The sequence below is a fragment of the Mustela nigripes genome, chromosome 5 (assembly GCF_022355385.1).
Source record: "Mustela nigripes isolate SB6536 chromosome 5, MUSNIG.SB6536, whole genome shotgun sequence".
Lineage (NCBI taxonomy): Eukaryota > Metazoa > Chordata > Mammalia > Carnivora > Mustelidae > Mustela > Mustela nigripes.
In genome coordinates, this window is record NC_081561.1 from 125,893,796 (window position 1) to 125,916,700 (window position 22,905).

Consider the following 22,905-nt stretch of genomic DNA (forward strand, 5'->3'; position numbering starts at 1 on the left):
GTGAATAATGCTGCAGTGAACATTGGTGTGCAGGTATCTGGGATCTGTGTTATAATAAGCCCTCCAGGTGATTATGATGTATACTCAAGTTGGAGAAGCCCAGGCCCAGAGCCCCAGAGCTGTCTGTATGCAGGAGCTCAGGACACTCGGGGGCAGGGGGTGGGGTGCCCAACTGCAAGCTTCATCCTTCCCATGCTGCTTCTGCTGCAAAGATCAATATGAAGAGGTTCTCAAGGGTCCTTCTAGGACCGACCCCAGAAGGAAAACACCTGTCCAGGTTAGGAATTCTCCTTGGCTTTGATCCAAGTGTGATATCTCAAAATATTTCAGAGGGATGGCAGAAAAACATTTATTAAAAATGCATAACCATTAGGTTGTTGTTGATTGGAGTTTCACGCAGGTATCTTATGTCACTCCTTAACTGCCTTGATATTAACGGTGATAAGGACCCACTGTACTCCTGTCTGTAGATACCAGGTCTTTTTTCCTGACAGTTTTAGAGGTAGTAAGTGGAAAGGAAAGAGAGAAGAAAGAATGTGTTTGCTCTAAGTTCACAGATACTTGGCTAATGTTTGATGACTGTTGTCTTAAGAGTTTATAGATCTGGGGCACCTGGGTGGCTCAGTTGGTTAAGCATCTGCCTTCAGCTTGGGTCATAATCCCGGAGTCCTGGGATTGAGCCCCATGTCGGGCTCCTTGCTCAATGGGGAGTCTCGCTGCTCAATGGGGAGTGTCCTCTCCTGCTACCAGCCACTCCTCTTGTTTGTGCTCTGTCAAATGAATAAATAAAATCCTTTAAAAAAAAAAAAAGAAAGAAAAATGAAAGTAAAAAAAAAAGAACTTGTAGTCCCCGATACTTCAGCTGATTAACTCCTTCCTATTCAGAGAGGTTACATGACTTGCTTGTGGTTTTGCAGCTAAAAAATGACAAAGTAGGGATTAGAATCCAGGTATCAGTCCAAAGATGTTGAATAAATCAATTCCTACTGGCTGCTGGTGGTTTAAAATATTGCCCCTTCAGGGGTATTTGGATATTTTACAGAGGAGTCCAGATATGTAATATTTTAACCTAAAGAAAGAAATCTTTAAAGGTAGACTGTCATGGCTGAGGAAGAGGAAGGCAGATCTTTCCAGCAAACACAAGATCACATCACCTAGTCTCCTGAAAGCTCAACTCTGCCCATCTCTGGAGGGTGGGGTTAGAGGGTGTTGTGTTTCCCCTGGGTGTCACATATTGAGAATGAAATGGGGGTGAGATGAGGGCACTCTGGGCTGTGGTGGTCTGGAAATCATGATGCCTTAAGGACAATAGAGGTGACTGAGGATGTCTTTCCTGGAGACACATACCCCCATTGCCAGGTATATGAAAGGCAGTCATGTACTGCCCTGGACAAGGAGGCAGCCATGCTGAGTGGCCCTGAGGGAGACGGCCAGGCCTATAGGGGTTGCAGAAAGGCAGACCTCCTCTCAGGATCAGGAAGAGTTTGCTAACAAGAGTAGGATGGGCACCCTTGTGAAGTAATGAGCTCCCCATTGGCAGAAGCATCCCAGCTGAGTCAGATGACCAGCGGAGCATACTGTAGCCGGGCTCTGTGCACCGCTTGCAAGGTGGGATGAAATGACTTTCTGGTGCCATTTCAACTCCTAGGCATGGTGACCTTGAACTTCCAAAAGTTGCTGAATTGTGAAATGCTGAATGCAAAAGTATCAAAAGGGAATTTGAGAGTGATCTATCATTTTCACTGTTTAAAGCATGCTCTCCCCTTTAAAAAAAAAAAAAAAGCCACTCAGCATCATCAATGGAAAGTTCTGAAATATTTAGACTTAATTACTCTTTGGGGATTTTGTCTCCTGTTTACAGATTCAGTGTGAGCATTAGTTTAAATATCTTCTGATAACTGCGTACTACTCTGACCTATTGGCATTTCCCCTCTTGGCTGATAATTCGGAAACTCAAAATAGAGCTGCTGCGTGGATAAGGATTTGGGGAGCTATCAAGGCAGGAAAGATTCAGCTGGAGTCTGAGGCCCGTGCACAGACTGTGTCATCATTCTTTCTATTGCATTTGGCGCACATTAGTGAGGTCTGAGGACCTGGGTGGTTGGCTTCATCGTGGTCTTCAGGTGTCTGAAGGACGTTGGCACCTAAGAAGGAAGGCATCCATTTATTAATAGAGACAAGGGGTAGGAATCATGGAATGAAATTAAGCAAAGAAAGATTTAGAACAAATATGAATGGGGTACTTCCAAGCAATGGGTTTATGAAACGTTTAGGTATTTTTTAGGGAATGCTACACTTTGTTTTCCAAGTCATTCGAAAATCAGAGGGACAGAGGCTGACATAATCTAGAGGACACCATGACCTCTGGGGATCAGGCAAACAGGGAAAGCTTCACTTCCTCTGCTTTCCTCAGTCTCACAACATAAAAAGCTCAGTGGGCGATCGATCCCCTGCTGAATGACTTCTGTCCACCTGTAACAAGTGCTTGATGCTCTTTAAACCAGGATTCTCCTCCTGGAACAGAGGAGAAATCTGCCCTCGAGAATCAGAGGACAGCTCTGGAGAGAATGCAGGGCTGGGCAGGTACCCGAATTCTCCCATTTCTCCGCTTGCTTGTTTGTCCTGTCTCTAGAGGGAAGGAAGGGGACACGACATCCATTCCTGTGACTGGTGGGAATGGATCTTGAAACTCTGGGTGAAAAGGAGCCGCCGCTCCGGGGAGAACTGGACACTGCTGGTTGAGGAAGAAGGCGGCCTAAGTCATGGCAGATAAGCCCGGAGCTTTTCTCTCCCTCTAGAGCATTTCTCTAGCATGCTGGGAACTGACTTGTCCTCCGAAGTCTAGTACGGACAGCTCTCCCAAGGCGGTCCCGGCTTCCGGGGCCCACCAGTCACTGTGTGGTTCTTGCAACCTTCCTGGACCAGCTGGGCTGGCACCATGCATTGTCAGGAGAGGGCACAGGACCCCAGGCTTCCTTGTGAGACTAATTAGGGACATTTGCATTTAGGCATTTTGCATGAGCCATTCAATAGTACTGACAGGTAAAACAATATACTGACATTTGGTAGAGATTTTTATGTTTAATCTCCTGGGAGTGTCTGCACTGCCCTCTTCCTCTGTGGTCATAGAGGTGGGCAGCTGGGAGGGCCCTTTTTCTATAATACAGGTAGCTCCCGTGTAATTTTCTGCTTTGAATCCTACATCTTTTTTGTGTTAAGTGAAACTGTGTTTTACTCTTTAAAACAGCTCATGGCGGCTCTGTGCTGCTAGCTTTGTCTTAAAAGGGAATCAAATTCTCAAATCGAAACCAAATTGGAGACTGTGCTCTGCAAGGGGCCGAGTGCAGACGCGGGTCTGATGATTACCTTGACTGCAGAAACAGTGGGGTCCACTAGGGTAAGATCCCCAGAGCCCACAATCCCCAGAGCAGGGGACACTTGCTGTGTTGGTTCTCCCCTCCTTGGATTTAGAAGGTCCTTAATTGTCCTGCCTGACTTAGAATCCCAGCTCCATTGAAATCTGACCTCTGGCTGCCCACTGTTGCAATCAGGCAGTTAAGAAGGCCTCATCTCTGTGCTCAGGGGGTTCGGTCTTTGAGGACAGCCAGGCAGCAAAACCCGAGCCAGAGACCCCCAGCAGCAGAGAGAGGGGACCCCCGGGGAGTCGCTGACAGGGATGATGAAATGGGCGGAGGGGAGGACACAGCCACAGCCCCAGGAGCGTTCGCCCAGGAGAGTGGCTGCCGGGCACCTTGTCGGCTTGAGGGCACTGTGTATAGCAAGGTTAGCCCTTAATGAGGTTTTTATGTGTGCTCCTGTTTTTGCATTTTTCTGCTGGGGTCTCATCACAGTGTGGGGTAAGATCCAAGGAAACGCTCACATGCCTTCCGCATCCATATCCTGACCCCGGTTCTGAGGAGGGCAGCCTCCCTCCCTCCAGAGAGCTCGAGGGGTGTTAGAAAACTCTCCAAAGAACATTAATTTGGCTTCTTGCTAGTTTAAAAAGTCATCGTAATGCTGAGGAAAGTGTGAGTGTGCCGAAAGACAGAGGGAGCCGCCTTCTCAAAGGAGGGGTAATTACAGTATAGGATGGTTCCGGCGCCATATTTACTGTTACTGAGCAGCAAAGATGGTTTAAGTTGGGGACACAGTTGTCTCTCTCGCTGGGACTCCCGTGTACCGCATGTCAGGCTGTAGGAAGTCCAGCTGATATAACTAGATTAATATTTAAAAAGTAATACAGAAGAATGAGGTTCCAAACATGTAATGTTTAATTATTAAAAACTCATAATGGAATTCCAATCCAAACTCACGTCTCACGTCTCACTGGTGCTCAGCAAAGAGCTCAATTAGCCAGTGAGGCTGCTCACTGCACAGCTCACTGTGACGATCTCAGGGCCAGGCCTGTGTTCTCTCGAAGTCTCTAGCAACAGGGGTATGGATGGAGGCTTAGGTAGTGGTATGCTCTCTCATTAGGTAATTGTCACAGCCCTTTCTCCGCACGTGGATGGCTGTATGCTGTCAAGAGGACTTAAAAGAGAATTTGCCCTCTTCCAACTGGTGGAGCTTGAGAGAGTCTGGTTACTTGGTAGAAACCATGGTATCAGGCCATCCCCACTTACCCTTGGGCTTATCAGGCCGAGGAGTATGGGTTACAGGAGGCAGGTGTCTGAGTAGAAGAATTTACTTAGGCCAGGGATAGTTAATTACCCTTTCCCCTTGGAGACCGTAGTTCTTCTGGCCCTTTAGGACACTTGTGTCACTCACTTGTGGTAAGGGTGACTTTGCCCGAAGGCCTATGGCAGAGAACAGCCCAGGGAAGAGAGAAAATGCTTGATGGTGGGTTCCTGGGTGGCTCAGTGGGTTAAGCCTCTGCTTTCAGCTCAGGTCATGATCTCAGGGTCCTGGGATTGAGCCCTGCATTGGGCTCTCTGCTCAGCGGGGAGCCTGCTCCCTACCCCCGAAACCGCCTCTCTGCCTTCCTGCCTGCCTGCTTGTGAGCTCTCTGTCTGTCAAATAAATAAATAAAATCTTTAAAAAAAAAATGCCTGATGAGAGTCAGAGTAGAATAAATTCTCACAGACCCATGGAATTTACTTCAGAAGCCGTGTACCAGCAAGGCTGTCTGAGGGAGTATCTCTTGATATTTTTATTTGGCATGACCGATAAGACCCATCTCTGTGTCTACATGCGAAGACACTGACATGCCGTTTGTTGTTGTTCTTGAAGAGCTGGCCACCTCAGTTGTGGTGGCTTGTTCACGAGATGCTCGTGTGTTTGTCTGCCATGCAGAGAAGGCAGTGGCGGGACCCAAAACGCTGTTGGGCGGAGCCTCGCGGTTTGGAAGGGTCCCACGGCAGGTAATGGTATTCATGACATCCTGCCAGGCCTATGGGCCGTGTGGGGTGGCTGGAACTGAGAGGACAGAAATTGAGTTTGTTGTGATGGCAGAAGCTGAAACCACAGGCTGAAATGTAATCGCGGCTAGGCCTGGGGGAGCACAGGAAGCTGATGAGGGCTGAGAAAAGTGTGACAAGGGGCCGCATAACCTTGACTCCTGGCAGGACGGAGTCTGCTGACAGGCAGAAGGGTGCAGGCGTGGGAAATCACCTTTCCCTTCTCCTGCGGTTTGGTTGACAACCAACAGTTGCATACGGAAGCCTCCCCATGTGCAGGACAGTACACTGGGGTGTGAAGGTTCCATTAAGACTCGGACCCAGCACCACAGAGACTTTAGGGATAAGGTCTAGGTTTCATGCTTCTGTCTTAGAGGCAGCCAGATTATGAAAGTAGCATTTTCCAAAGTGCTCTTCTGTAAGATTCTACTAGGGAAAAAAAAAAAAGAGCTCTATTTTTGTGAAGTTGAGGAAACTCTGGATTAATGAAGTAAAACATGTTTCTTTTCTACAAAACGTCTCAGAAGAAACTTAAATATGGCAACGAGCGTTTCGCAGTCACTTGGCCATAGAATCCTTTCACAGGAGCCGGCCATGAATGGGATGAGAGTTTCCCAGAATACCCTATAGGCGATAGAAAGTTGGGGTAGGAACAGTCAGTGAGAAGAGGGCAGTTGCGGTGGGCTCAGGGACAAGCGAGGCCCTGATGGACAGTCACAGTTCCTTTCTGTGGTGACCCTCCGAAACAGTGCTGGTGTTGAGAGGCATATGTGAGAGGCACGCCCTGGTGTCAGCTTCCTGCTTCCGTGGGCTGAGGCTGCCCCTGGGGGGCAGCTCACACCGGCAGCAGGGTATCCAGGGGTAACGTGGTACAGAGAGCTTCTTCTTCAACGGGGCAAGGATCATGAGGATCATTCAAGGACTTTGAAGTCACTACCTGTCCCAGGTTTTCCTCAACCTTCCACAGAGAGGGATACTTGACAGAGGTGTAAGGATTAAGTTAAAGAAAGTGTATAAAGCTGGGTTAGATTCTTGGTCTTCCTAAAGTCATAGAGTCTCACTATAAAGATGCCCAAGAAAATAAGTGAGACGGGAGTAGCCATGGCTGCTTATGCTCATGGCGAATGGGGAGATGTTCTGGAAGCAAAGATGGTCCCAGAGTACTAATAAGTGGGCAGCTGGGCTGCCTTAGTGTCCCCCTCATTGCTTCCTGCTTGAGCTCTTGGCCTTCAAGGACTTGCAGCTCCCTGACACTTGACTTCTCCTCCTGTACCTTCAGTCCTCTTTTCCCCACTCTGCCTTGTGACCTCTCCTGCCCCTTGACTCCTGCTTACTGCCTGTCCTTGGTGGTCATCTGGCTTTATTCCCACAAGCGCTCTCCCCACCACTGCTTAGTCTCTTGGAGTTATCTTAATTCCTGCCTTCCCAAGGAAGGGATACCTAATGGGTTATTGGATTATTCTGTCCCCATTAGGCAGAGCCAGACCAAGACCAAGGTCTTGAGGTGTCCTTGGGGTCAGTGAGCTGTGGCCATAGCAGGCACTTGGCATCTCGTGGGTTCCTTCTGGTACAAACTAGTTAATACACAGTTCTTTCCCTCCTCCTCCTTCTTTCCTTTCCTGTTCTTCCCAACTTCTGCACATGCTACTATGTGCATGCCTCGAGCTACCAGAATATACTCAGAACTGCCCCTTATTTCACTCTGAGATAGGAAGTGCTAGAAGAGAGGCCTAGCCTCACATATTTAGGTTACCCCCAAATATGCCTGTCTTCAGTACCTTACCACATCGGAGGCCCTTCGAACAGGATGCCTGGATTAGGTAGCTGTCCTGCTCATTTCTCTTTACCCAGAAGCCAAGAGTCCTGTTGTACAATGGCTCAAAATGGAAGTATTCCTACCCATTTCATTGCCTTTGTCAGAGTGAAAAAACAATGATGTAGTTAGTTATACAAGGATTATGAGATGGCTTTTACCCAAACACTGACCATTGGTATGTAATTCTTGCTAGTATTAATTTATCTCTAAAATAAAACATATTGGACTGCCTGGGTGGCTCAGTCGTTAAGTGTCTGCCTTCAGCTCAGGTCATGATCCCATGGTCCTGGGATCAAGCCCTACATCAGGGAACCTGCTCAGTGGGTTGCCTCTTTCTCTCTCTCCCTCTGCTATGCCCCCTGCTTGTGCTTGCTCTCTCTCTCTCTCTCTGGCAAATGAATAAATAAAATCTATAAAATAAAATAAAATAAAACATATTATCTGGCAGTCTCTCTCTCTCTCTCTTTTTAAAGATTTATTTATTTGAAAGAGAGAGCGTGAGCACAAGTGGGAGGGTCAGGGAAAAAGAGAGAGAGTCCCAAGCAGACTCCATGCACAGATCCCAGTGCATGGCTTGATCTCACAACCCTGAGATGAGGACCTCAGCCGAAACCAAGAGCTGGATGCTTAACCAGCTGCACCACCCAGGCGCCCCTGGCTGCTTGTCTCTTTGTAGACTTCTTGTGAATGGTATTGTGATCGTGTCTGTTGAGTCCATTGAATTTACCGGAAGAAAGGACTTATATGAATAACAGGTGTGTTTCAACATGTAGGAACACACATCTTTGTCCTGGCTGTCCTGCTTCATACCAGTTAGCCCTTCAGATGTTAAAGCTGGGTGGGGAGATTGGGTCAGGCTAGCCCAGGATTTGCTTTTGAGAACAGAGCTGGAAGAGGGATGGTCAGTGGAGAATCTAGCTTTGGTGGAGTTCTGCCTTTCAACCAGGGGGGTTGGCAAGGCACAATGGCTAAATTCGTGGAACAAAGATGGAAAAGAACCAGGCACAACAACAGTCCACACAAATCCAGGAAGCTTTTTGGAGACAAAGGAACCAATGTGTAGATCCAGAATCAGAAGAAGCCCAGCGTGTGTCTCTTAGAGACTTAAGAAACTGCTACAAAGTGGGTGTTCTTGCAGGTTTTAATTAACTAAAAAGACAATAGGCAACCGATATTCTTTCTTTTCCCCAAGTTTATAAGCCCAGCATCCTAGGCCTTTTGAATTGGCAGCATGGTGCACCAGATGCCATAAATGTCACATTTGTGTTTGACTAAGCATAAGGGATTCCATTGGTGACTCTGGCCCAGGCGACTGGTGCTGGCCTGAAGCTGAGCCTAGGGCTAAAACATCCGCAGTGAGCCTAAGACCACAACCTGGCCCGCAGACCTCCTCATTATTGCAATTTCATTGCTGTCAAACACTCCACAAGCCGTTGGAAAGAGTGGAGAATTGGGGGGTCAAGTGTTTTGTTGATTTCGGTTTCTGGGTTTTATTTTTGTGGTGTGTTTTTTTACTTTGAAGTACACATCACAGGAAAATTCATAGTGGTGGATTTTCTCTTTGTTTTTATAACTGAGATTTAATAGAAGAATACGGGTAAATAAGAGTAGAGTGTAGGTAGACCAGTTGGCTCTGTGCTTTGTTGTCTACATCTAAAGGTAGTTCTGACACATTTATAATAAAAAAATTAAAATATCTATATTTAAATGACACCTTATGTTTTTCAGAGTGCTTCCATTTGCATTATTCGTTTTGATCCTCATAGCAGAACTTGAAGGGAGACAGAGGGCCCAAAGGCACAGAAATTCGATCCAAAGTTACAGGGTAGGCAGGACATGGGTTTTCTGATTCCTAGCTCACCACTTTTCCTCGCCAAGCCTTGCTGCTTCCCAAGTGAAGAGTAAAAGCCTGGGGCATTGACTGAAGATTGGGAATAATGTATTTATTCTCATCAAGAAAAATTTAAATTATGAGGTAGGGAAGAGAGATGAAACTATTCAATAAACCTGTAAAACCAGCCACACTGAAGTCAGCAGGTGCGACACAGGAAGAGATGGGATAGTGAAGATGGGACCAGTCCTCCTCAAGAGTAAACAAAGTCGTGAGCAGGAATAAACCAATGGCTTCTGACATCTCGCTACCAAGGCAGACAGTGGGAAGGGCTGAGTTACCCTGGACTGTGGGCACAAAAAGATAAAAACAATCTCAGAGATGCCACGGAGATTTGGAGGTTTGTTTGTTTGTTTGTTTTTAAGATTTTATTTATTTATTTGACAGACAGACATCACAAGTAGGCAGAGAGGCAGGGAGGGAGAGAGGAAGGGAAGCAGGCTCCCCACTGAGCAGAGAGCCCGATGCGGGGCTCGATCCCAGGACCCTGAGATCATGACCTGAGCCGAAGGCAGCGGCTTTAACCCACTGAGCCACCCAGGCGCCCCGGTTTTTTGGTTTTTTGGATTTTTTTGGTGCCTAGACTAGAGCTAACACAAAGAACTAAAATATAAAACAATACGCCGCCTTCCCCCCAAACATTTCTAATAGGTGGGTAAAATTCAGGAAAATATATCTTTGCATTGTAATCTATGCACCTCAGAGGAAATGTAAGATGGGAATTTAAGGAGAATAAAAAGAAACATCACAAGAATTATTTTGGAGTATTGAGTACAAAATCTGAAGCAGATGTTAAAAACAGATTATTTAGCAAAGAAGCAAGAAAGGGGACAGCTTACCTAGATATCTACTAAGAATGTCATTCTCTTAAAAATGGAGTAACTGACCTTTCTTCCCATGTCTTGTTGATAGTTCTGAGAAGGTAGAGAAACAGTAAGGAGAATCTTAATTTGATCAGCACTTGGTTAAGATGGAGGACAGCTGCTTAGTGTGTGGATGGAGAGGAAAGTGACCCAGCTATCTTGGACTGTGCAATGGAGAGGGAGAAAATGCTCGATATGACCAGCCATATTCCCTACAGTTTAGAAAAGCAGAATTTTGTTTAAGTTCCAAGGAAAGGTGGATTTAGACCCACAATCAGAGACTCGGTGTAATCTTAGGGCTGGAGGAGCAACATGAGGGGTGGGAAATTCCAAAAATGAATTCTGTGTCAAAAAGGCTAGGATGCATAAGGGACTGAACCCTTGGGGAACTCTCCAGGGTAATAAAGGGAGCTCTTAGGGCTATGCTCATGAAAGGAACCGGAAGGAGAGTTGGATAGATCAATGTTTAGAGCAAATGGTTAATATTTAACCAAAGCAGGTGAGAAAACAGGGCTGGGCAACTTTTATTTGGTTTCTTTGCATTGTCTCCATAAAGAGAATGTTCTTGAGACTGGGTGGGATGGATACCATAAAGAAGGCTATGAATTCCTCATTGTGGGCAAAGAGCTAGGTGGAGAGCACCTGCTGTGCTAAGCAAATTTAGATCTCTGAGCCCCTTTTGAGGGAATTTGTAGATAATTTCATATCTACTTTTATATAATCTTTGCTCTATCATGATAGATGGGAGAGGCTTTATAAAGACAGAAAAAGGATAAATGTTAACCAAGTTTTCAAAATTGGGAAAGAGTTTCTCATTTATGAAACTCTAGACACAGTAGGCTGGTTGGCTTTCCCTCAGAAGTCCTTGAATATATCATTAAACAAATGATTGATGAGCACTTAGGAAAAAAAGGTTTTGGTTGACCAGAAGCTCAGAATGAAGCAAGCAGTGTGGCAGAGAGAGAGGATGGGTTGCAAGTTCTGGATCTGGGTCCTGGCTCGACAATTTGTAGGCTGTGAGAGCTTCGGGAAACCACATCATCTCTTTGAACCTTTGTTTCCTCATTTTCAAGTGAAATAGGAATAACAGTAGCTCCTTTATAAGTTTGTTGCCAGAATTAAGGGAGATAAGCAAAAGCTTTGAACTTGGCACTTAACAGTTACTCAGTAAATGTTTGTTGTTAAAAAGCAAAGACCTCATAGCAGGATATGCCTGCTAAGAAAAAAAAGCAAATGTATTCTTGGGTGGTATTAGTGGGGGCACAGTATAGTGTTCTGGGGGAGGAGAGTTTCCTGGACTCTATGCCAGTCAGGCTGCTGCATTCCATTCCGGGCTCTACCCTTTAAGAGGGGCATTACCAAGGTGAAGTATATGCCTCGGTACAAGGCACAGGAGGACAGACAGGATGGGAGGGCTCTGGGAACGTACCCTCCTGGAGAATGGACACAGGACACCCCCAGTTGTTTAAAAATAATGATCCAGGGAAACTCTGATGGCTCTTTTTAAGTATTTGACAAGCTGAGATTCAGAAGAGGAGTTGGCTTATGCTAGGAGACCCTGGTGAACAGAACTGCTATCAGTGGGTGGAAGTGACCGGGATGTGAAATGGTTAAGCTTTTTGATAGAACTGCCCAACCACAGAATAGGCTGCCATAAATGAGGCTCCATAGGGCTCTCCAACTGTGCTGCAGTCGTCTTTAGAAAGCCACCAGAAAACTCAGTGCAGAGGAGATCGGTCGCTATGACGTGGACCACTCTTTGACTGTGTGGATGTATCGGGATGGTTCTCCCTGTCACCTGAAGTCGAAGTGCTGCCTGGAAGACGTCTGTGTATGTGTAGAGGGGAACCCAAGCTCGCTGGGGGAGTCCAATTGAGCTTGACTTGTGAATATCCTTAGAGGACTAAATTCTGGAATTTCAGAATGACGTTATTATCAAATACTAGTCAACCATCTTAATTCTGTAGCTTTAAAAGAAAATGCAAAAATCCTTGAGATAGTGGGGGGCAGTATGGCCTCTGAAGCCAGACAGATCTAAGTTAGGATCTGGATCTGCCGTCTGTTACCTGCGCAGATAATCTTGGGCACGTTATTTAACCTCCATAAACCCCCGTTACACAGGTGATAAGGGATTTGTGGAGATTCAGTGAGGTAATAGATTTAGCATGGTTACTAATGCTTAAATAGTGCTAGCTATTGTTAGTCCTCAATTCTTATTACATTAAATTGGGGCTTCTGGCAGGCACAATAATAAAAGTCATAACTTTTGATGGGGTGTCCTGGAGAGATTTGAGGACTGGGCAGAGGTGGACACTAGGGGCTTAAGTGGGAACAATTCCGAGGATCCACAGGGAGAAGCTGGTTCAGATTGTAACTGAGGGAGCCGAGAAGTATACACAAGACTGTTCAAAGAGGGGGCGCCTGGGTGGCTCTGTGGGTTAAAGCCTCTGCCTTCAGCTCAGGTCATGATCCCAGGGTCCTGGGATCAAGCCCCACATTAGGCTCTCTGCTTCGTGGGGAGCCTGCTTCCTCCTCTCTCTCTGCCTTGCCTCTCTGCCTACTTGTGATCTCTGTCAAATAAAAAAAAATCACCTTTAAAAGAAAAAAAAAAGACTGTTCAAAGAGGGATTGAATGAGGCTGTGCAAGCAGAACTCTTAGCCGGGTGCCGGACAGGTTCCAAGTAATCAGTACAGGGTTGGTAAGTGAATGCGAGTTTACCAGGAACAGCTACGAGCCTCCAAGAAGCAGTCGGAGAATGGGCTGGTTCTTTCTTCCTGGCAGGTGTCTCGGGGAGCTCTGTCACTATCGATGAGCTCATCTCACCGCTGAGCGCCTGAGACTCAGTGTGATTAGATGCCCAGCCCCACCAGGAGTTGGAGGCTGGAGGAGTGGACCCGCTGATCTCTAAGGTTCTTTTCAGGGCTCAATTTCATTGCTCTGAGATCTCCTGAGCTATTTCTGTGTCCTCTCAAGGCATTAACTGGAAAACGAAGAGGCAGACATTTCCACCAGGTAGACCAGATTTTCCAACATTTGAATTTTTTTAGTTTTCCATCTGGATGACTTGGGTTTAGAAGATGTAAGTTGCATTTATTCAGCAGAAGTGAAGCAGAGAGTTTTGTGTGATATGCTAATGCTCTCAGGCAAGGTAACACATCAGACCAAAGGGAAAAATTGCCTTCTTCTCCATCATGTGTTTGGCTGTGAGGAGGACCCCCAGTCACTGAATACAGGCCAGGATTCCATCTCTTGCTTTGGCTGTAGAAATAGACTTGGGTCAGTCATGAACCACTTCTCAATGCTCATTGAGGTCCTACAGACCAAGCCCATCTCCTCTCTGCTTGACAGAGCTCATGGTACATGTGCAAAAGAAGGACCTTGCCCTGGTCACCTGGGCCAAAACTTCTGAAATCCAGCTTAAAATGATGCAAAGAACATGAGTCACAGTATAAATTTCTTACAGGCCCAGTCTTCTAATGAGACTTTTAATTCTAACAAAGATGCTTGTTGGCCTCTCCTTGAGTTCCAGATCCTATTAGAGAAACGAGAGAAGAAAGGGAGAGAAAGAGCCCAAACTACAAAGCAAAACACAAAACCTAGTAAGATCCATAAATAAAAAGAGCTATGTAGCAAACATCATCATGTTGAAATCCAAACCTGCAGAAAGTTTATTTTGAAAATGAACTTCTCCATGAATTTGCTTAAAAAAAAAGAAGAAGAAGAAGAACAGTTCTTGCTGTTTCTAAATCCCTCTCCTGATTTCTGAGTGGCTTTGCAAAAATCTATGGCTAGGCCATCTTTTTCCTTCCTTTACTCTCTAGTCCAACTTCGCAAGGAAATTTGGGATGGTGAGTTGGGTCCCCGAATCAGGTTTTGGTGCACCCTTCCCCGCTCCACGGGGGCTCGTCCTCCTGTGCGTTCTCCCAATGCAGGGCTTGGGTCATCCTGTCTGGAAAGGCTGTGTTACTGTGGCTTTTGGCCCTTCCACGTAATGAGTCAAGCAGATCGCTCATCAGCTCTGTTTTTTAATAAAACATGAATAGCACAGTTTATGGCTTCCACTATTCAAAGAGCAGTTGAGCCGGAAAGGAATTCTTCCCTTTAATGGTCCGAACACTCATTTCCAAGCAGCCGTGCTGCTTTGTCAAGCTTTTGCCTGAATTGGAGAATGGCTGGCCGTGGAAAGAGAGGGCTCGGCAGGAGCTGACTAGAGTCTTCTCGGGATGGTGGTCAGCTGGGATGCGTATAGAACCATGGGCTTGGTTCTCTGCAGACAGAGCCCCTCTGTTATCCTGGAACAGTCTCCTGGGAAGCAGAGCTGCGGGGCTGGTGTCTATGAGGTACAGCAGGCATTTGCCCAGAGAGAAACAGAGAAACACACTCTTTTCTCTCTCAAAGACACGCAGGCCCATTGGAAAACTGTGCATGGCAATTACCCGTTCCTTACTAACTCTGCCATAGAAACATCCTCCCATTAGTTAAAATGAACCTAAACATATGGGATGTTCCTGGGACATCAGTAACCATGAGGGAGGCGGGCTAGAGACTGAAAAACAAAAAAAGCAAAAAACAAACAAAAATAAAACGCACTGTGCAGCAAGCCAGGTGATCTGCCGGGCACACAGGCATGGCTCGTTACTACCGTTAGTTCCATTTTACAGAGGAAAAAACTGAAGCTGAAATTTTTACTGCTAGTAAATAACGGAGCCCACAATCAAACCCATGTCTTCTGATTCCAAATCCCGGGCAATTTCCATAGCATCCTTTGCTGCCCAAGGGCATGGAATTAGGGCCTCGATGGAGGTAGTGCCTTCCCCCCAAAAACAGTTGCTGGGACACTGGGACCTCTGGGTCAGGCTGGAAGCAGGGGTCTGGGTGGGGTCAGTTCATGTGGTGAGGTGACCACAGGTAGGGCAGACCCCAGACTCCAAAAACACTGATTGTTTGCCACATTTAACAGGCCAAGACCCAGAGAACCAGCCTCTTAGGACAAGCTACAATTTCATTTAAGGAGCTATAACTTCTGAGCTGTTACCTGGGTGCTCTATTTGTGGAAAGTTGGGAGCACACGAAGGTTTTGTTTTGTTTTCCAGATTGTTGATGGCATTCAGGGGATTGCTAACATCCTTTTATTGGTCCGTTGCTACAATTGCCCCTGCCCAGATAAGAAAGATTTCAGCGAAAGCGTTTCTTAATTAAATATTGCCTCACACCAGATTACCACTCCGAAGGTGGCAGTGGGTTCCATTAAAGGGTGAACTTCACTCCCACAGTCGACAGCTGATTAATGTGTTAATTAATCAGCTGACCCCCTCCCCGGTCACCCGCATCTTCTCTTAAGCCCAGTAGAATGTGTATATTATGCCCATGTGGGTAACCTCATGGCATACTTCGGCTTTGACTTTGGACGTTTATGTAAAAATAAAGGCTCAGTTGCCAACATGAATAGCTTGCTTTCTTTCCAGGAGAAATACAAGATGGAAAGAGTTATAGGAACCAGAAGTCCCGCCTTCCAGTTCTCTTCTATCAAGAGCAAATGATATTTCTGCTGAGGCAGTGTCTTTTGAGTAGTTTAGCGGGTGTAGGTTGCCACACATTTATATCACAGGAAAGGAGTGAGTCCATCAGGCCACTGAGCTTATAAGTACAAACCTGGCAGCCAGCCACCAAAATAGAAATACTAAATGGACTAAAGGAAATGTTCATTCTGTTGTTCAGAATTGGACACATCCCAGGAAGGTAAATTCAATCTTTTTGAGGACTGAGGGTTGAATGGAATACGCATTTGTTTATCTCCTTTGTGATCTTTTTGTCTTCCTGGTGATGCATTATGTATTTGTGATACGAAGCATTTCAGCTGTCCTGCTCAATGGCATTGCATGAGCCGATTGTTCAGCCCCCAGATTGCCATCGTTAAGCAGCTCCGGCTTCAGCTCTGTCCAATCTGGGACCTGTTAGGGAGAGAAGTGGAACCAAAGAGGCCAGATTCCAACAGCAACAAAGCTGGGGTGGAATTAGGGGGAACTCGTTCCAGAGCCCAGTGAGTTGAGCTCTCTACTTCTTAATCTTTATCTTTTAAAATATCTGAAGGAATTCTGGTACTTCTTGGCATATTAAGAAAAAAAAAAAAATTAAAGCCGCCTGTGGAAAAAGAAAGGAAGATTACCCCCATAACAGGCAATACAGAAAACCATAGTTTATGAGACACATGCTGTGTATTTCATGGATGTGAAAATGTTGTTTTATTAAAGAGGGAGATCTATAGTACATATTTTCACCTAACTATCACATCTTAAGTAATCAGCTCAGGCTCCTATGATGAAATCTTTAATTACCAGAAGTGTGTCATTAGTTAGATGTGGAATGAATGATGGTACCGTGTTTTATTGCCTCACATGATTTAGCCATTTGTGCCATAAATTCATTGACCTCATCTTAAATGATGTCTCCTGTAAGACAGACTTGATTCATTATTTCTTAAGTGACGGGTTTTTTTCTCTCTAATAATTTTTTGCTTCATCAGAAAGATTGCTTTTCTGTGTTTTTAGGGCAGTGTTCTGAACTGAAATATAATAAGGCAAGAACACACACACATCCACACTCACATTACCCAAAATGAGGCAGTCACAAACTTTCACACTATTACCTAAACGCTTTAGAATGTTGCAGAAAATGAAGCTGTAAACATTAGGCCTTTGCTTTAACCAGAAAGTTTGGTGCAATAGAATTTTGCTTTAAAACTTTGATGTCTGAAATTCTTTTTATGTGGAAATAGATGAAATGTGGTGGAGAATTCTCATTTGATAATTGGGATGGATCTGTGAGCATTCCTTATTCATCACTGAATTATTAAAAGTGAAGGAAGGGAGAACATTTAAGTTATATTTAGATTATTTTTTGTGACTCCACTTGAAAATATTTATTTAGCTTGAGGAAACAGAGGAATCCTCTGGAGGCAAATAATTCAATCTGGCAATTTAAAAACCAATTAAGGATTTCAGAAAACTCTTTCCCCTTATGGTTAAAAAATAAGATCCAAAAGAAATATGCCAGAAAATTTGGCATATTATTTTAATTAGTTTAATTCATTGATAATATTTTTTTTTAGTTCATGATTAAAGAAGCTATATTTGATCTTTTCCTTCAAGCTTACAAATTTACATTTTAGGCTTTCTATGGGTTCTAATAGTGAAACAAGTGGGTGGCTTTATTTCGTTTAGGGATTTAAATGTCACATCATTACATATTAACTTTGTAAAAATGATCAGGTTTTTAAAATAATAACTTACTTGCCTCAAGGTTTAACTACTAGTTTATTTAACCATTATCTAGATAAGAATTTTCAAGGTTTGCTGGGTTTTGTGTGATTCTTTTCATCAGAGGCAATTCTGCACTCACCTGTAAACTTGCAGATTTCTCACCTATGATTTAAAAAAAAAATTCCTATAATTCTAGAGAAACCTGAAAATACTATACTGAAATGCAGAAGTATATTAGTATTGAAATTATTCTTCTTACAACAAGGATTTTTGAAAGGGTACTTTGATATAAGACTACACAGAAAACGAATGTGTGCCATTAAGTGTACGTTACTCAGTCTCACGCCTTGCAGTATATTACCTGCAAATATCAGTGGGGGGAAAAATGAGAAGGAAGAGATTGGATTTACACATACAGACCCACATCTGCCACAAGTCCATACACCCTCAGTCACATACGAGCATGCCACCACTGTTTACAGTCAAGGAAAGCTGAGAGTTAAATGAGATAAGTAATCAAATGCCCAGCATATGTTGTTTTTGCATTGTTGATGCGACCAATTGTGATTAAAAGTTATCATCTTTTAATGCTATCCGTTTACCATGGTTAAAAAAAAAAGGCAACAGCACTGTACCAACAACAGAACAACAGGCACCCTCCTCAACAAAAACAAGTTTCCGTTTAGAGCAATATTGGAAACAATGCTTTATGGAGGAGAGCCTTGAATTCAGTGAACTCACCATTGCACAGCATTTCCCAATTCTTCCTCCACCGCTGTATGGATTGAGTGCTAAGAATATGATTTTAAAAAGAAAGAAAGAAAGAAAGAAATTTAGATAGAAAAAGAAAAAAAGAAAAAGAAAAAAATGTGTGTGTAATTTCCAGTCAAAAAAGTAAGGCACTGAAAGAACTACTGAAAATTTTGACATCTGTTTATCTGTTTATAGCTATGGCAAGATTACTCATATTAATTCTTGTTTAAAATGCCATATGAAGGAAAGACATTTGTGCAAACAAGAGTCATATTTGAATTGTAGATCATGTCTTCACCATCTGTGAGAGCTGATGGTGTTGCAAAATTAATGTGTTAATGAAATCACAATAATTTCTCCAAAGTAATGGGTTCTGAAGCCGAGAATGACTATTTTTTGAACTTTGATGTCTAGTGATTTCCAATTGGGAAAAGCTCTCAGCCTTTAATTAGTTCTGCAGCCCAACTTTAAAATAAATTTGGTGATATCTTTCTTTTGCCAGGAGTAGATTTGAAGGGGAGGGGAGGAAGCCATAACAACTTTTGGAAAACGTTCTCTGGTGTTTGAAAAGTTGTTAAATAAGACTGCCTGCCAAGAAATGTCACCAAAAATTCTGACTACTGAGAGCGAGTGGGCAAACAGCTCAAAAAATAATTCTAGCTTGCTGCAACATCACAGGTTGGGAATAGCTAAACCTCACACAGACTTCATGACTAATTCCAAGTTTCCCTTTGGAAGCCAGACATAATGATGTTCCGCGCTTTGTGTTATTGGTTAACACAGCACAACCTTTCCAACTGCATTATTGAACACAGTCAATAGTGTAAAGTACTTTGCGTGAGGAGAATTTTATGGGGCTCTGTTTCAAAGGCCGCCGAACTTCTGGAGAATCCTTTTCTCCACAGGCATTACATTTACATTTCCAACGAGCCTCCTGGACAGGTGAAAATATGTGGGCAGGGGGATGTACGCCTTTCGTCAGACCCCCCCTTTATGTTGAGCTTCAAGGGCACAACAGGGTTTGGGGTTGTTGTTGAATTGTTTTTCCTGGAAAATGGTGATAATTGCTATTCCCAAGAGTTACTATTTAAAAAGCACGTCTGACTTCCAAGGAGAAATCATTTGACAAACATTTAAGAATGTTACCTTTCAGAAAGAAACCCTTCCGCCTGTTCGAAAAATGGTGATAAAGTTTGAAAGAACCTCTATGTGAAACACGAAACACGATCTGCCAGAGGAAATTGCTTATCTTGTTTTCTTTTTATTGCTGTGTTGTAGGTATGTGACTGGTGTAAGCACATAAGACACACAAAAGAATACCTGGATTTTGGGGACGGGGAACGAAGGCTTCAGTTCTGCAGTGCAAAATGTCTCAATCAATACAAAATGGACATTTTCTACAAAGAGACACAGGCCAATCTTCCAGCTGGGTTGTGCGGCACACTACACCCTCCCATGGAAAATAAAGCAGAAGGCACCGGGGTGCAGCTGCTCACTCCAGACTCTTGGAATATCCCTCTAACAGATGCTCGGAGGAAGGCCCCCTCCCCGGTGGCTGCAGCTGGCCAAAGCCAGGGCCCTGGCCCATCGTCGTCCACCACCGTCTCTCCATCTGACACTGCCAACTGCTCTGTCACTAAAATCCCCACACCAGTGCCCAAGTCCATGCCCATCAGCGAGACGCCAAACATCCCTCCTGTCTCTGTCCAGCCACCTGCTAGCATCGGGCCTCCCCTCGGTGTCCCGCCTCGCAGCCCTCCCATGGTGATGACCAACCGCGGCCCGGTGCCGCTGCCCATCTTCATGGAACAACAGATCATGCAGCAGATCCGCCCGCCCTTTATTCGCGGGCCGCCGCACCACGCCTCCAACCCCAACAGTCCCCTGTCCAACCCCATGCTCCCTGGCATCGGGCCCCCACCCGGCGGCCCCAGAAACCTGGGCCCCACTTCCAGTCCCATGCACCGGCCCATGCTGTCGCCCCACATCCATCCCCCCAGCACCCCGACCATGCCTGGGAACCCCCCGGGCCTGCTGCCCCCACCGCCCCCGGGCGCGCCCTTGCCCAGTCTCCCCTTCCCGCCGGTGAGCATGATGCCAAATGGCCCCATGCCCGTGCCCCAGATGATGAATTTCGGGCTGCCATCGCTCGCCCCGCTGGTGCCGCCCCCCACCTTGCTCGTGCCATACCCCGTGATCGTGCCCCTGCCCGTGCCCATCCCCATCCCTATTCCCATCCCTCACGTCAATGATTCCAAGCCCCCCAACGGATTCTCCAGCAACGGGGAGAACTTCATTCCGAGCGCCCCTGGCGACTCTTCAGCGTCTGGAGGCAAGCCAGGCGGACACTCCCTGTCCCCCAGGGACTCCAAGCAGGGCTCGTCCAAGTCTGCGGACTCGCCGCCCGGCTGCTCGGGCCAAGCCCTGAGCCTAGCGCCCGCGCCCGCGGAGCACGGCCGGGGCGAGGTGGTGGACCTGACGCGGCGCGCAGGCACCCCGCCGGGCGCGGGCGGCCAGCTCGGCTTCCCCGGCGTGCTGCAGGGCCCGCAGGACGGCGTCATCGACCTGACCGTGGGCCACCGGGCCCGGCTGCACAACGTGATCCACCGCGCGCTGCACGCGCACGTCAAGGCGGAGCGCGAGCCGGGCGCCGCGGAGCGCAGGACCTGCGGCGGCTGCAGGGACGGCCACTGCAGCCCGCCAGCCGCCGGCGACCCGGGTCCGGGCGCCCCCGCGGGCCCCGAGGCCGCCGCGGCCTGCAACGTCATCGTGAATGGCACGCGCGGCGCCGCCGCCGCGGCCGAGGGCGCCAAGGGCGCGGAGCCGCCGCCGGAGCAGCCCCCGCCGCCGCCGCCGCCCTTGCCCCCCAAGAAGCTGCTGTCGCCCGAGGAGCCGGCGGTGAGCGAGCTGGAGTCGGTCAAGGAGAACAACTGTGCTTCCAACTGTCACCTGGACGGGGAGGCGGCCAAAAAGCTGATGGGGGAGGAAGCCCTGGCGGGGGGCGACAAGTCAGACCCGAACCTTAATAACCCCGCGGACGAGGACCACGCGTACGCTCTGCGGATGCTGCCCAAGACGGGCTGCGTGATCCAGCCTGTGCCAAAACCCGCGGAGAAGACTGCCATGGCGCCGTGCATCATCTCCTCGCCCATGCTCAGCGCCGGGCCGGAGGACCTGGAGCCTCCGCTCAAAAGGAGGTGCCTCCGAATTAGAAATCAGAATAAGTAAAAGGTTTGTATGTCCATCGGGGCTCTCCTTCGCACGAGCCCGTGCACCTCTCCCTACTCCTTACGAGGCGGAGGCGCGAGAGCGCTCCCGGGATGTTCGTGTTTTTACCGTGCGTGTTTTAGAGCTCACCTAGTGCGGTCACACGCTGTCACCATTTTGATCCAACATCATTCCCATTTTACAGCCGAGGAAACTTCATCACAGCAGGTACATGCCGTGCCCAAGGTGACTGACTTAATGGTGAAGCCCCGTCTTGCGCCTGACTTGAAACACTATCTAGTTAACCAGACTTTTATTCTTAAGCCCATCTCTGTAATTGACCCTGTTGAAGAAGAGGGACGGTGTGGGGAGGAGGGAGAGATTCCTTGGGACCCTTAAATGTTCAGACGTGAGGTTACAGAGCTGTGGTAAAGGTGAACTGAGTCACTTCCGGGAGGCGGGTAGGCTTATTGGCACAAGGTCTCGACTCACCAAATTTTCTCAAAAACCACAGGTTCCATGTGCAAGATGAGAATACAAACTAACTTTCTTACATGCTTATGCCAACCGAACCCTGGGCCTCTAAGCCCCATTTCCGTGGCAAAGTGTTGGAAGAGTGGTCCATAGGTCCTGTTGAGGGAGGCTCTTCCTTCCTCTTGTCCTGAAGCATTCCCTAGGGTAGGCCTCCAGCATTGCTGACCAGCTTTGCCTTCTCTCCTTTCTGGGGCTCAGTGGCTCAGCTGGTGCGTTGCTCCCCTCTACAGACAATGGGAGGTGTTCACAGGCAAGAGGGTCATGCTGCCAAAGCAAGTGGGAGTCCGTATGTCTGACCTCATGAAGGGAAGGAATCCTGCTTCATGCGCAATGAGCTATTGATAATGAGTCCAGAATTTCAGCAAGGGGAACAGGAACTAGCATGTGTAGCACTCCCACCAGAGCCAGACGTGGTCTCTTGTGAGCCTCCCACCAGGTGGCAGAATCCGTGTCCTCTCCATCTTAGCAAGGAGGAAGATAAGGCATGGAGGTGTTGTATAAATGAGAACTAGCAAGTGAGAAAACCAATATTTAACTCCAGCCTGCCAGCCCCAGGCCCGCCGTCCATCCTGTTGAGGCTTAGCAACAGTTTGTGGAGAGAAAAGGAAGAGAAATGAACATTTGCTGAGCTCCTGGTTTGTGCACAGTTCTTCCAGGAGCTGGGGAGAAACTAAGGTGACTATGATTCAGTGCCTGCCTTCCACTTAGTCTGGTGGGGACATAAATCCGGGAGGAAGGAAGCCTGGGTAGAAGTGGACCATATAGAAAGAACGGCTGGTTCATGTTTGCATGTGCAGGCCCCCTTCTAAGTGTTTTTTAGTAGGATTTATTTAGATCTGGATCAATGTGATAATTATTGTTGTCTTCATTTTACTGATGAGGAAACTGAGACATGGAAGTTAAGTAAGTGGCCCAAGATGACCGAGTTAGGAAGCAGTCAAGATGCAAATCCAGGCTGTTTGACTCCAGAGCTGCATTTTCTTGAAACCACTGTAAGAGAATGGGCTAAATGGTCCCTTTATTACCCTACTTGATGAAATTCTTTTATTTACCTTAGCTGTCTTGGGGAAGGTTCCTAGACAAAAACCAAACATATCTGCCAACTTTTCCAAGTGTTGAGACAGTGTTCAATTCTTTCTTTCTTTCTTTCTTTCTTTCTTTCTTTCTTTCTTTCTTTCTTTCTTT

At 46.5% G+C, this 22,905-nt stretch overlaps 1 protein-coding gene across 2 annotated transcripts in view; it reads left to right on the top strand.

Annotated features, from left to right (window-relative positions):
- The window catches only part of SOBP (sine oculis binding protein homolog), a 159,317-nt gene that overhangs the window by 120,359 nt on the left and 16,053 nt on the right, over positions 1-22,905 (top strand). For both annotated transcript variants that reach the window (XM_059401143.1, XM_059401144.1), the window contains one exon: positions 19,258-21,210. In XM_059401143.1, coding sequence (XP_059257126.1) covers positions 19,258-21,207 — 1,950 coding nt within the window. In that variant the 3' untranslated portion in view covers positions 21,208-21,210. The remainder of the gene's footprint in view (positions 1-19,257; positions 21,211-22,905) is intronic.